Raw genomic sequence first — 15,450 nt, 5'->3', positions numbered from 1 at the left:
AATTAAATAAATGAGGACAATGTACTAACAATGTAACTGGTGATATTAACTAACGTTTAGCTAAGTTAGTGAGTTGAGTTTGAGTTTAGTATCCTACTAATATTTAAAAGTATTTACTTTAAAATCTGTCTGTTATTCATTTCGTGAATATGTAAACAATAGGGGTTAAAAGTTATCTAATTTTCAAGTTATTTTAATTAATTTCAAAAATTCATGACTGTCAAACTGTTAAATAATTAATTTATTGTTAAATAAATGTAAAATTTATTGCCTAAAGTATTTTTTTTCAAATCACGTTTAAGTAGCGGACGCCCGCGACTTCGTCCGCGTGGAATTCAGTTTTTTGCGAATCCCGCGAGAACCATGGATTTTTCCGGGATGAAAAGTACCCTTATGTGTTAATCCAGAGTAAAATATATTTCCATTCCAAATTTCAGCCAAATCACTTCAGTAGCCGCAGCGTAAAACAGGAACAAACATACTTACACACACACAAACTTTCGCCTTTATAATATTAGTGTGATAGTGATGATTCAATGAATACCTACTATCGGTTTAATATAACAATATTGGCTAAGTTTTTTGAAAATTCAAACCTCTATGGAATGGTACGAAAAACTACCGATTTCAAAATGCACTATAAATTCAAGAGTTCAGTCAAAAAAAAATAAGATTACCCCAGAATCACATAATCGGACCTCAGGGTATAACACTGGTTTAACAAACAAATGCCATTTTTTAAACGTCTGTCTGTACCGTACAATTACAAACACATCCAAAACGTCTTCCAAAAGAGGTCATCCTACTTTTTTTTAAATTTCAGTTCATAATTTAGTACAATATCGAAAATATTCTTAAGGAAACGAAATCAACACTATCTTACTCTTATATTAAACTACCTCCTTTTGCTTTCCTTAGCAGCCTTCGAATAATATTTTATTAAAATGTAATTTAAATATTCGCAAATTCTTAGTTTCACGATGCCCTTTCAAAATTGATTTGGATTGTTGAAAACCTATTGCTAAAGAAAATCATAGATAACTAAATAATATGACTGCGATAATGTTTTCTCTCCAAATGAAATATCTAAAACATTAATTATCACCTTGTTATTTTTTAATTAACACGAAAGTTTCAGACTAATTAAAACGTAACACAATCAAACCAAAAGTTGAATATCCCAAATAGTTATTTATGAAGTATATTTTTTTTTTATTTATTTTTTCTGAATAATATTTTCCGTTTCTTTTAAATCCTACTAATATTATAAAAGTTGTATCGATATTTGTTTGGATGTTTGTTATTCTTTAACTCCACAACTACTGAACCGATTGGGCTGAAACTTTAAACGAAGATAAGTAATACCCTGGATTAACACATAGGCTACTTTCATCCCGAAAAAATCCATGGTTACCGAGGGATTTGTGAAAAACTGAATTCCACGTGGACGAGTCGCGGGCGTCCGCTAGTATGACATAATATGACCAATATTGCCGTTCCCTCCAACTAGTCGGAGAAGACTGTGTTAGGAGTGGGTACTACAATAGTCCGGCGGGAGGGGATCGAACCACCACCTCTCGGTGATGAGTCCGGTTCTTTTACCACTGAGCTACTGAGGCTTTTTAAATCATCTTGCTTTCTAAAAATGTGTGTTTCCCTTCTTTCAGGTACATAATTTTCATTTGCTTTAAACAAAAAATATATTACGTAGCTATGTAGTCTGCACTAAGCGGGACAAGGTGTGGGCGACTTAAGGCATCTATCACGACCTACGGCCTAGGTCGCGGCCCTAAAGACGTTTTGAAGTGATTTTTTAATAATAAGGTTTCTTTCTTTCAATCCCCGCAATTAATATTGTTTTCGTGTCATTTATTTTTTTCGTGGGCCTGGCTAAATATGATTTTCCTTTCCCTTTTGAAATGAAAGGCACGTTATCAGTGAGTAACATGGGCTACATGCTAACCCTCGTATTCGTACGGCAACGTCAACTACGCAGGTGAAACCGCGGAGCGTCTGCTATTCTAGGCAATTAGGCATACACCACAAACGTGGCTCATGGGCATGCAGCTTTACCCACTGTTATGAAAACAAAAGCAAGAGAAACAGTGCATTCAAAAGCTGGCAAAAAAATGACCTGGTTCTTGTATTTCAGTCTAATCCTTAACCCGAGGAGTGCACTCAACAGGGTCGAACACTGAACCGGCGGTGGAGGGAGTCGGGGGTGAGAATGGCTTGGAGTGGGGGTGAAAGGGGGATGGTTATTGAATAGTGCGGAGGTTTTAAGGGAACATAATGTGTTTACGTTGCATCGTTGCAAAGTCACTGATTGGAAATATCGCCTGGATAAATTAATGTCTTGTAGCATAAAGTGATAGTTTTTTTTATTGTGTGCCAAGTTAGGCCTGTTATCACATATGATGTTAAGTGACTATTCAGAGATACAAGTGTTAAGAGTCCTTATGAGGTTTTTAAGTCCTTGAGAGGCTTTTATGCGGAATCGTACTAGAACGCTCAATCGCTTAGCGGTCAACACACGAACTAAAGATCATCTAAATGTATAAAAGCGAAATGTCACTTATCACAAAATCTCAAAAACCACTTGACTTAAAAAGATGAAATTTGGCAGGAAGTTAGTAGACTGGGAAGAACGGATTTTGCGACAGATAAGGGTAGACAAAGTCGCGGGCGTCCTCTAGTCATATTATTATAAAGGCGAAAGTGTGAGCGTGTGTAATAGTGTGGACGACATTACGTATGTATGTTTGTTTTCCTTCACATCACAACTACTAATCTGATTTTGGCTGTGGAATGGTTTTATACCTTGTTTTAACAGTTAAAACTTCTTTTAATGCCAGAAAATTTAACCCGCGAAATTCGTGAAAATCTGATTTTTATTCAAACGCTCCGGAGTCGCTAACATCCGCTAATTTATATAAATTAAAATATGTATTATTTAATTTTAGGTGGTAAAGAATAAAAAAAAAAAAAAAAAAATCAAGTCCAGTAATTATATGTAGATATTGTTGATAATGTTCCTTATTATTAAACCTCAATAGCTCAACCGTAAAACCGACGCTAGACTATTGTCATACCCACACCTAACACAGTCTTGTCCGACTAGTAGACAAGGAAATGGAAATATTGGTCATATTTAAAAGATATGGCAAATATTCTTCAAAAAAAAACCTCCAATGAGAAGCAAATATACAGAGTGCTGATAAACAGAGGCGTTATAAATTAGCTCCATTGTGCGCCTTCATCTATTTTACACAGAGTAAAATTAGCATCACACTCCACTGTTTACAAACCCTCAATCTGAGTGAGGAATAAGAAAAGGCATAAACACGCGTTTGGCCGTGAGCTGCTGAGTATTTGCTGAGCATTAGGAAAACTGTATTTTATTCATAAACTAGCGGACTTTTGTAATCTACTAGCAGACGCGGAGCGGTCTCAACCGCGTGGTTCCCGTTCCCTTAGGAATAGGGGAATAATATATAGCCTATAACATTCCTTGATAAATGGGCTATCTAACACTGAAAGAATTTTTCATATCGGACCAGTAGTTCCTGAGATTAGCGCGTTCTACCAAACAAACAAACAAACTCTTCAGCTTTATAATATTAGTATAGATACTACAGGCCTACTCAATGTGTACTGTTTACCAACAAACAAATTAAAAATTAAGGTATTTATTTAAAGTTATTACACACCTCATGATAATTGTAATTAATTTGTTATTAAATTAATGAAAATAAATTCCATCAATAGGCTTAGAACAATTAGATATAGTAAGTATATTATTTTGAATAACATTTTGTAACCAAACAATACTTAAAATAAAACTACTTCAATAATTTAAAATAAATCTATACTAATATTATAAAGCTGAAGAGTTTGTTGTTTGTTTGTTTGCTTGAATGCGCTAATCTAAGGAACTACTGGTGCGATTTGAAATATTCTTTCAGTGTTTGATAGCCCATTTGTTGAGGAAGGCTATCCCCATATTACTGGAACTGTTACTGGAATATATTGCTACTGGAACGGTAACCACACAAGTGAAATCGCGCGGCGTCAGCTAGTGTATAAATAAATTAACTTGGTTAATCTAATAATTTTTTAAACTTTATTACATGCTAACTGAGGTCATTCTCCGGTTTACCACGAGTAGCATATTATGTACATACCTAATTATGCATAGCTAGTAATTTATATCTGACTAGCTGACGCCGCGCGGTTTCACCCTCGTGGTTCTTGTTGTCGTAGGAGTACGGGGATAATATATAGCCTATAGCCTTCCTCGATAAATGGGCTATCTAACACTGAAAGAATTTTTCAAATCGGACCAGTAGTTCTTGAGATTAGCGTGTTCAATTAAACAAACAAACTCTTCAGCTTTATATATTAGTATGAAGTATGATCTAATATGCCTAACTGTGTAACAATTACAATAATATTACACTTATATATACTAAATTACTAAAAAAATAAAATGTATAAATCATCAAGATTTAAAGTTATTAACTTAGCAAGGATTTTCCATCCAAGGTCTTAATGTATTAATATTTGACCTTCTTATTTGTAAAAAAGAACTATACTTTTAACAAGGTAATGAGGCTGAGTGGCCAATCATGAATTTGTAGTTTTATTTATACATATTATATTGAATAGACTCTATACCATATGTAATGATAACTGTTGCAGTATTGTTTTACCTACCAAGTATATTAGTTATGTAATATGTTATAAAGTAATTCCTCTTTATAACATAGGTATTACATACACATTTCCCTCTTTCATAAAAAAAAATATATGAAATATATTATATAATTTCCCTCATTATTTTTCATATTATTTTGCTATTATTTTTAATTATTTAGTGTTATAGAGTCCAAGACAAATCCCAGAAATCTGTCCAGCCATTTAAAGTTATAAATGGTATAAATACAAATAACTGAGCTTTGTTTTAAATATATAATATAAAAACTAATATACATTACGATATATAATATTAAAATATACAATATATACAATATTACAATATATAATATAAAAATATACATTAGAAAACCTGAATTTTTTGAACAATAAACCAGAATAGCAATGATTGCAATAATGTGGTGTAAACCCATTATTTAAAATAATAATAAGACAAGTCAATTTGTCTTGTATTCAGTGCAATACAGATTTCATTTAACAAAAAATGATCCCATTTTTTCAGTTCTATTCAACTACAATGACAGCTAATCGTCGTCATCAACCCATATTCGGCTCACTGCTGAGCTCAAGTCTCCTCTCAGAATGAGAGGGATTAGGCCAATAGTCCACCACACTGGCCCAATGCGGATTGGCAGACTTCACACACGCAGAGAATGAAGATAATTCTCTGGTATGCAGGTTTCCTCACGATGTTTTCCTTCACCGATTGAGACACGTGATATTTAATTTCTTAAAATGTACACAACTGAAAAGTTGGAGGTGCATGCCCCGGACCGGATTCGAACCCACACCCTCCGGAATCGGAGGCAGAGGTCATATCCACTGGGCTATCACGGCCTTTCAGCTAATACTTGTAAAGGATTTAAAAAAATGTAATCACTCTTTGTGTTACAATCCTAATGGATACCACCAGCAGAGACACACAGGTTATATGAGAATGTCATAGACCGCAGCAGATTCACCCCAGGCATTATATGCCAAATACCTGTTAGAGGCATATCAAGCAAACTTAAAGACCCTAAAGACGATAGTCATGTAAATGCCAATCCGCATTGGGCCAGCATGGTGGAATATTGGCCTAACCCCTCTCATTCTCTCTCATTCTGAGAGGAGACAACAACAAAACTTAGTAAAGGTTTTCATAAATCTTGAAAAAACCTGAAGTTCTACACTGACAATATCTACTTTAGAAATTAAGCTTGTTAGAAGAATACAACAGTCAAAGCATAAACTTTTTTTGAAACTATTATAATGAAAAATAATTTAATATTTACTAATGTTATAAATAGAGAGTTAAGCCATTTTTCTGTACCATGTTCATGTGAAGCACTTTAAGTATAATGAAAACTGTGAAGAAATTATCAGAATTAAAAACTAATGGATGACTCATTTTATAATATAAGATAAAGAATTCCTGTAAGCAATCTCTCAATGACGCTGAGATAACTCTATTACTTTACAAAACTATAATGCTAAAAAAATACAAGTCAAATTGAGAACCTCCTCCTTTTTTTTAGTTGGTTAAAAAAAACCTTAGCTTAACACCCAACAACAAATTATACCTTATTGTTTTTACAAAAAGTTCAATTAGATCTATTATCTATACCAATATTATGAAGAGGAAAGATTTGATTTTTTGTTTGTTTGCATTGAATAGGCTCTGAAACTACTGAACCAATTTGAAAAATACTTTCACTGTTAGGAAGTTACACTATCCCCAAGTGCTTCCTGAGTGGAGTATAGGCTACGTTTACAATGGATAAATAACCAGATTTCAAAAATTATAATAATTTCTATTTTCATCACATTCTGTTTTTTTAAACTCGAAACCGTTTGAATGTGTTATATTATAAATGGAAATATCCCCAAAACTTTAAAAATATTACAAAATCAGTTGCTTTTAATAAAAGCAAAAAAAAATTGTGTACTAAGTAGGTACATGACGGGTGCTGAGCAGCTGGTACCTACTTTGGTATAGGGCGGCGAAGACTACAAATCTATCACTGACTGATGGGGTGTAAAACTGAAGGACCATTCTTTAACAAAACAAACCTTCAGTTTAAACATGCAAACACCCTTGAATTGTCATATTACCATTATATTGGATAGAAGCAGGCGTTACTTTGCGGAAGTTCATCATGATTATATAATGATTTATTTATTTTGCTATCATCCGTTGACTCTACAACGTGCAATTGCTTCATAATCCTCAGGAGATGTTGACTCTACAACGTTGCTGCTCCGGTTTCGGGGTGAAACGTACGTAGAGAGTATTTTGTCGGACCTGGGTGATGTTGTCGCATGGGTTCGCCGAATTTTCGCGGATGATAGCAAAATAAATAAATCATTATATAATATTACCATTATATTCAAAGATACAGACTTCCTAGAACAGATTGACTATACCTAACTCTCTGTTACTGTATGCATCATAGAAAAAAATAGTGCCTCATAAATCTAATATTTGTAGTAAGTACTATTGTTATCACAGCAAGATGATAGGCGCAGTGATATTATAATGATAAGAGAATTCCTATACACAAGTATGTTTATGCGGAGTTTTAGCATCAAAACAATTGAAATTTAATATAATTATTATTTGACAAATAAAATTTTAATTTGATCTATAAAATTGTCACTGTATGTCAAATATAGATAGAAAATCCAATTTGAATTTTTTTTGCTACTACCTGCCTATAACTTCTAAATGCTTTTTTCATTTAAAATAACTAATTTATTATTAATATTCATATTAATAAGACAAAACAGTTTGTTACTATTTTTATATCAAATATACGGAAAATTATCAAGCTAAACTCTTGTATTATGAACTCTATGGCAATGCTGATTGTTAACATTTAATGTAGCAAATCTATTAATATCTCATCCAGTACATCAATGTTAAACTTAACCATGTATCTTGTACCTGGGTGTGGTACAAATCAATTATCGGAGGTACTGTAACCCAGGTTACACCATCAGAACTTGCTCGTAAAGTTAGCAGTTACCATTTGCTAGACAAGCCGAAGTACATTAACGCCAGCCAATGCATCGGATGAAGACATGAATCATTGAAAGCAACAAAATCACGTTAAACCAACCTAAACTGTGGTTTGATTTGGTAAACAAAACCTAAGCTAGATGAGTTCTTACAAATGATAGGTGAATATAAAACATGATTACCTTATCGCATAACGTTTTCACTTGGTTTTCTGTCAATTGCTTGCATTCATTTAGTTGTTCTATCCATTGATCCAGTTCCTTTAGTGACGCCTTGTCCTCCATACTTTGAGACTGTGAAATTAACGCCTTAGACGTTAACTTGCTTTTAAGATATCTTTATCTATTAAATGTACACAAAACCATGCGAATTTTGTATTTTACACTTTGCCCAGAAATACTGATTAGGGCAGAAACTTACAAAATGGCGTAGGTACCACTTGCGTGACGTCACTTTGATTCAAAAGAACGACCGATAGCCACCAAGCGGAATACAATGGCACTACGAATGATGCCAAGTATTGATGCATTCAATTTATACAAATATATTTTTTCTTATAAATTATATTTAAATTCAAATACATATTTTAAACAAGAATATGAAATTTTCTCTAATTTGATTATAATTAAAGAACAATTATCAAAATATTACTGTTGATTTAGTAGAGCAAAAGTAAAGATGATTTAAGACAACACTTTAATACAAGATACGATACGCGCGTTAACATAACCCTTCTTTTCTTACAGTAGGATAAAAAAAACCAGGGGGGTGAGGCGCCAAAAATTTGAAAAATAAATATTTTTATCTTAAACATTAGGATTTTATTTTCCTGGGTCATTTCCTTCTTTGTTATAGGCACGTCTAGGAATCATAATATACTGTTTTCGGTATGTACAAACAACTACAATAATGTTTTTAGCAACTTGCTACTTACTTTTATAGTAGAAGAGACTATTTTTGTTTTTGCCATTGGGGTCTCAACGATAAAATCCATTGAACAAATCGTTAAATATAAAACAAGCGCAATTTCCAAATCATTGAAGTTTCAAATAATTGTATATAGCAAATTTGACGAATACAGTGGGTAATTTTTATTTTATGAAGCATTAAAAAAGATTGAATGAAGAAGTTTTTATAATAGTTTTGCAGTAATCAGATCAGGGTAGAATATTAGGAGCAGGAGCTTTGACACCTATTTTTTGCAGGAGCTTTGACACCTCTAACTTCTCTGTCGAACGAATTTACGCCGCGATTCGCACCAGTGAAGTATGTTTCTCCAATAGTTCGACCATTAATAATCATCCCACCCTTAGACCATTATTAACGGTCTAAGCATCCCACCACATCTGCAGCCTCCAATATTTAATTTAGTTTTCTCGCTCTCAACGAATATTTACGAAACAGCTTTTAAAATTCGTACGACTTTTCCCCGAAGGCATTTCGTTTCGGGCGAACACAATATTAGCTTTATAGTCGTAGTTAGATTCTACATATCTTGGACCTATCTACATACCTCAGACCAATTCAAAAGAACCTGACTCACTAGACGTTACCCCTCTGCATTAACGTAGCAAGGGTTTGTATCTATAAATTTACTGAGTATTGAGTACAAAACAGTTTTTACGGCCGACACCGAAACCAAAATTAAACTACAGCCACAGTTTCGGTTTCGGCTGTAGCTGGCGGCTCGGCCGGTTTTTAGCCGAAACCGATATTAAATTGAAACCGGATTCGCCGAACCATGACCGGAACCGAAACTGAAACCGTCAGTGGGACACGTTTATTACACCTATGATAATAATAACAAATTTGTAATTAAAACAATAATAAAATAATAAAAAGAATCGATTCATCATCCGGAACAGCAAAATATCGATCAAGTAATCGAACATTCTGTGTATATGTTCTGTGGATAGTCCAAGTGATGCGTTCTTAGAAAAATAGAATCCTGTAACTAAGAATGCTATGTAATTTGTACTGTGTTAAAATTACACGTGTGTATAATACGAATCAAAATCACTTAATGGGTGGCATCTCCATATCTAGTTCCTCTATGTATACAGTCGCGATTCACAGCTTTTGCCGCCATTCGCGCCGCGAATATTGGGCGATTTCACTCTGAGTTTTAGATTGGCAACATTGGATTTGAAGGTTGCCTATAGATTATAGAAATTAGAAATATTTGAGTTTATCTGTGAATATTTTACGGAGTTGTGACAGAAAATCAATCATCTTTTTCTTTCTTTTTGCCTTGAGCCGGAGAGTGCTTGGTCAGGTGGCGCACGCTGCTGTAATAAATTGCAAAAATGACTGAAACTCTTAAGCCAAGAGGTATCCTTTGTGGACACAATGGGTGGGTTACCCAAATCGCAACCAACCCTAAATATCCTGACATGATTTTATCATCGTCTCGAGGTGAGTCAAAAATGTAGTCCTGTTAAATCTCCAATCATCTCAGATAGTGTGCTACAATTTTGAGATTAAAAGCTGCTGAAAGCTATTTTGTATCATATATTTTAGTAAAACTCATATATTTCAACGATCTAATGAATGTTAAATATTTCATGATGAACATATTTTTGCCACGCGATACCTGAGCGGCAAGCGGATATGGGGCTGATAATAATCTTTCTTTATTGTAAAATCTTATTTTTATTGTATATATTCTAATCAAAAATTGTAATTTCAGACAAAACCTTGATTGTATGGAAGTTGATCAGGGACGAAACCAACTACGGCGTACCTTTGAAGCGTCTTTACGGTCACTCCCACTTTATTTCGGACGTAGTTTTGTCTAGCGACGGGAACTACGCACTGTCCGGTTCCTGGGACAAGACTCTCCGACTTTGGGATCTCCAAGCCGGAAAAACCACAAGGCGTTTCGAAGACCATACTAAGGTGTGATAGAACATTTAATTTGTTAGTGTTTAGAGCCGATGCGCGGCAGAAGAATTTAGTTTTAAGCGCCTTTGCGAGGCAGAAGATGTTAGTTTTAAGCGCCTATGCGAGGCAGAAGATATTCCTGTGTCGCGGCGTGTAGAAAACATACATACTGAACTCATGGGGGACGAGGTTTCAGAAGACTGCGACTTGAACGGTACGAGTATCTATCTGTAAGTAGTCTGAAATTTGTTAATTTAAGACTATTCTTATAATTGACATAAACAAGACATCGTAAATTCTTACACTTATTAAAATGTTATTTATATTAAATAGTTAAAGTTCTAGCAAACTTATCTGTAAAATACCATGAAACCTGTTGGAGTGTAATGGAGTTTAAAGTTATTTTGCTGACAAAAGAAATTAGTATTATGTAAAGTCATTTATGCAATAATTACTAATTATAATCCTTGGTTGGATAAATCTTTAACTTGACCTTAATATCTTTACATTTAAGTAGAATGTGTTAAGATTATGTACAACCTTCACATAGTATTCAATGAAAATAAGATACATTAATTTCTCTTCTAACTTTGCTTATACCTGTTGCATATTTTTTCTGTACTAGATAAATTTTGTTTAGATGATTGTCTTGATATTGCCAAGTTTATAATTGTAATAACTTTTTGTGTATTACACAGGATGTACTATCTGTGGCGTTCTCTGTGGACAACCGCCAGATTGTGTCTGGCTCAAGGGACAAGACAATCAAGTTGTGGAACACCCTTGCTGAGTGCAAGTACACCATCCAAGATGACGGCCACAGTGACTGGGTGTCATGCGTCAGGTTCTCACCCAACCATGCTAACCCGATCATTGTATCTGCCGGATGGGACAGGACTGTTAAGGTTTGTAGCTTGTTTGGTGCTTAACTAAATTGTTTTTCAGATAGCATGGGTATGGTGACAGTCACCAGTATGGCGTTCATACTAGGTACAGTTATCATAAATCGTGGCAAACTTTCAAGAGTGGAATGTATTGTAATTTGACTTTCAAACTGTATAGTTAGTGTAAAAATAATATTTTCTATTGTACTTAATCAAAAATCGATTATATTATGTAATTAAATAGTTACCAAACTTGCTTAATGATAATGTTTGTTCACTTTGACAACAGGTCTGGCACTTGACCAACTGCAAGCTGAAGATCAACCACCTTGGTCACTCTGGATACCTGAACACAGTGACAGTGTCTCCCGATGGCTCCCTGTGTGCGTCTGGTGGCAAGGACATGAAGGCTATGCTGTGGGACCTGAATGATGGCAAGCATCTTCACACCCTGGATCACAATGACATCATCACAGCATTGTGCTTCTCACCAAACAGATACTGGCTCTGTGCTGCCTTTGGGCCCTCAATCAAGATCTGGGTAAGATTTCATATTGTTTATCAATTTCCTGTAAGTCTCTAAGATGCGCCAAAACATGATGAGATAATTTTTCCCCACATATTTTGCTGTCTCGTTCATTAAAATTGAACTAATGAGAATGCTGGATTATCATATCTCACAAGTTAGGCCTATTGAGCTGAATATGTTTTAGATTTTTTTTATTGAGAAAGAATACAAAAAGGTACTTGAACTAACTTATATTAATAACTATCTAAATCATGCCCATGTGGAATTGTGGCAAGAATACTGGCTGCATTTCCGAGCTGAAGAGCCCGGCTGATCCTTTGTGTAATGAGATAGATAAAAAGATTAAGATTATTTGATAGGAAAACTATATTATTATTTTAATTGGTGACCTGAACTCACTTAAAATGTGATTAAGCATGCAGCAAAATGATAATTTATTTACAACCCATTAAAAACCTTTCTGGCAATTAATTTGATGTTTCAGTTTTTCCTAATTCCCAGCTAATAAATAACATTTGTTACCAGGATCTGGAAAGCAAGGAAATGGTTGAAGAGCTGAAGCCTGATGTCATCAACCAGCAGACGACGCCAACAAAGACTGACCCACCTCAGTGTCTCTCACTTGCCTGGTCTACCGACGGTCAAACACTCTTTGCTGGTTACTCCGACAACATTATCCGAGTCTGGCAGGTTTCAGTCTCAGCCCGATAATTTTGTGATAAGGACAAGAATTTCATTTATTTTTGTCCTCGAGTAATAAGTACAAGTATAAAAATAAATGGAATTGGCTGAATATGTTCAGTGTTTTATTGTGATCTCCAGTGTTAAGATAACAATTAGATTTGCAAAGCAGATTATTCTGCCTTTACATTTATTGTAAATATTGTTTTTTTTTATTATTATGTAAATAAACTTTGTTGTAAGTGATTCTTGATAAAAATCTTTATTTCTTACTCCCATTGTAAATAGAACGGATAGGTACAAAATATACATAATAATAGATAGACAAATATAGAACCTATTCTTATTCAAATTCAGAGAGCTCCCATTAAAAATAAATATTGATCCTTGAGCAATTCCAGTAAGCCACAGTACTTATGTAAAACTTCATGAACTGTGGCTCTATTGTAAGCCTTATTTTATTGTCTAGTAGTTACTTAAAATTCTTACACCTTCATTTGAGTGAAAGATGAGATTCCCATGATACACCCTGCACCTTTATTCACAATTAAATAAATATACAAAAAATCAAATAGTCCACAAATACTGTTCAGGTAGACTTTAAATTTTTTTTTATTAGAAGCATAAATGGTATTTGCCAAACTTCTAGTCTGCTCTGAACAAAGTCATTTTGCTGCAGTGTATAAATACATAATGAGGGTATGACACCTACTGGTACACAGTATAACTTGTAGATTTGATTAGAAATTTGGTGCATACTATACTACAGTGACGTTACTATACAAAAAAAACCTATACTATACGTCAGAAAATACAAAAAACTATATTGAAAAAAAAAACAAGTGTAATAGCGTCATGTCCGTCTAGTACATAGTGATCTGCACTTATGCAAAATTAATAATTTTATTGTGTTACCACACACAGGCTATATTTTTTGTGCAAATTAATGCCAAATTACTAAATCATCAATGTTTTAGCAAGAGCATTTAGAAGATAAGATCTAGAATCTTAGATTTGGAAGACTTGCTATTATAAAATTACAGAAAAATAGTCAGTTTTTTAAAATATAAACATAAATACTTGTGATGTCAGTACTGATTATATTACTTAATCTATACATAAGGTGAGATTCTTGGAACCCAACCTTGAGTCTTAATTAGTGTTACCTAACCCTTGTATAGCACTATAATTATATTACACAAGAAATAAATTTAATACCCAGTAGTTTATATGTGTTTTAACTCTAATTATTTTATCTAACCTACTGGCTGTCCATTAATATCCAATAGATGACTTCCATCGGTGATTTCCTGTAGCCCATCACCAACTTTAGTGTATATCAAATACTTTAGTAAATCCTTCTCAAAAGGCTTTATTGGGAACTGGTTCAAGAAATCTCTATCCTGGCTTTCTTGAGTGCTAAGACCTTTAATGAATTCAGGATTTGAAGTAGGAAATACTTGTTTGATTAGGGAAATAATTTCAGGCACATCTTTCTCTAATAAATACAGACACGCATTTGGTCCAGCGTCGAATGTGTATGCCACTTTAACTTCCCCACATATCTCATTGTATCTGTGTATCACTTCAACAATACTGTGTGATATATCTCTCATGTAAACACAGGGTGGATAGGTATCTAAGCACACAGCATGGAATTGGTTACTGTCCTTCATAGTTATCTCTGCAAATTTTGCAAAGTCTCTTTTCTGTATGGCTGTACAGATGTCATCTACTCGTTTAGGTACAGAGTGCAGGACTCTATACTGTAGTAACTCAGATGTGGCTACAGAACACTGCATACCTTTAGAAGAACTGGTATGTTTCTTAGTGTCGGCAACAACGAGGATGATTACCCGCATGTCTGGCCAGTGTAGAGAGTTCGCTATTTGGGAAGCAATGGAGTCGCTCCCATCTGGTTTGACCCCAGCGTGCCATCTTACAAAACCACCGTAAACACTTCGGCAGGCGCTTCCTGAACCTAACCGAGCCAACGTGCTAATATCAGTTTTAATTTTATACAGTATCGCCAAAGCTGTTACCAAACATGCATATCCTGCAGCTGAAGACGCCAACCCAGCAGCCGTCGGGAAATTATTCTCCGAATAAATACGCACGTTCCACGACAAAAATTCTTCATCAACACTTTTTTGCACTCTCGCTATCCTTTTTATTTCATTGAGGCAATTCTGCAGGCGTTTGTTATTGAAAGATTCTTTAATTTTATTCAACCATATTTCATTTTCATTAATATCCGGCCGGGCGCATACAGAAGTTTTAGCGCACATAACATTAGTATCCAAAGTGGCACTAACGGAATCGTTTAACGGTAAAATTAATTCCTCGTCGCGTTTTCCCCAATATTTTATCACTGCTATATTAACTGGAGCTGTTATTGTTATAATATCACTCATTTTATTTTATTGTAATAATTGGCCTATAAACTTTTAAAAATATTTCCGCGCCCTTCCTGCTTGACAACACCAGATAATTAACGTCCCACAGCAGACAAATAAATAATTTTAAAATGAGAAATGAGAGTCAAGAGTGAGCTGTACGACTGAACAAAATTGATTGACATTATGACAACTGAATTGAAAATGACATCCTTGGTTAGGTTCGGTCATGTATCGGTTCTGAATGAATCATTGACAATAAGAATCCAGGGATCCGGAGGAATGAACTTTATCATTCGTCCCTCCTCCATTTGTCTATGGTTAATAAGTAAAACGCGCTGTCTATTCTCGCCTTTGAGG

General features: G+C 34.4%; 3 protein-coding genes across 3 annotated transcripts in view; 1 reads left to right on the top strand and 2 right to left on the bottom strand.

Annotated features, from left to right (window-relative positions):
• The window catches only part of LOC112044614 (serine/threonine-protein phosphatase 2A catalytic subunit beta isoform), a 33,310-nt gene extending 25,257 nt beyond the window's left edge, over positions 1-8,053 (bottom strand). Inside the window, exon 1 of the mRNA XM_024080499.2 lies at positions 7,900-8,053. Within this exon, the coding sequence (XP_023936267.1) occupies positions 7,900-8,001 (102 nt within the window). The 5' untranslated portion in view covers positions 8,002-8,053. The remainder of the gene's footprint in view (positions 1-7,899) is intronic.
• A 1,876-nt stretch (positions 8,054-9,929) lies between these two features.
• On the top strand, positions 9,930-12,808 carry LOC112044613 (guanine nucleotide-binding protein subunit beta-like protein). Its single transcript, XM_024080498.2, has 5 exons — positions 9,930-10,132; positions 10,407-10,615; positions 11,299-11,505; positions 11,774-12,025; positions 12,539-12,808. The coding sequence occupies exons 1-5, from the start codon at positions 10,024-10,026 to the stop codon at positions 12,722-12,724; spliced, it is 963 nt and encodes a 320-aa protein (XP_023936266.1). The 5' UTR covers positions 9,930-10,023; the 3' UTR covers positions 12,725-12,808.
• Positions 12,793-15,248, bottom strand: LOC112044612 (diphosphomevalonate decarboxylase). Its single transcript, XM_024080497.2, has one exon. It carries the CDS (start codon positions 15,106-15,108, stop codon positions 13,951-13,953), a length of 1,158 nt encoding a protein of 385 aa, XP_023936265.2. The 5' UTR covers positions 15,109-15,248; the 3' UTR covers positions 12,793-13,950.
• Positions 15,249-15,450: the final 202 nt, after the last annotated feature.

The sequence above is a fragment of the Bicyclus anynana genome, chromosome 19 (assembly GCF_947172395.1).
Source record: "Bicyclus anynana chromosome 19, ilBicAnyn1.1, whole genome shotgun sequence".
NCBI classification, from domain to species: domain Eukaryota; kingdom Metazoa; phylum Arthropoda; class Insecta; order Lepidoptera; family Nymphalidae; genus Bicyclus; species Bicyclus anynana.
Note: the sequence above shows the minus strand (reverse complement) of the source record. Positions and strands in the feature narration are given on the sequence as shown.

Bases quoted from the DNA above. Each gene is read 5' to 3' on its own strand.
- LOC112044613 (XM_024080498.2), top strand. From the start codon at position 10,024: ATGACTGAAACTCTTAAGCCAAGAGGTATCCTTTGTGGACACAATGGG. The intron at 10,616-11,298 runs GTGTGATAGAAC...TGTATTACACAG, and splicing joins GTTTCGAAGACCATACTAAG to GATGTACTATCTGTGGCGTT. The intron at 11,506-11,773 runs GTTTGTAGCTTG...CTTTGACAACAG, and splicing joins GATGGGACAGGACTGTTAAG to GTCTGGCACTTGACCAACTG.
- LOC112044612 (XM_024080497.2), bottom strand. From the start codon at position 15,108: ATGAGTGATATTATAACAATAACAGCTCCAGTTAATATAGCAGTGATA.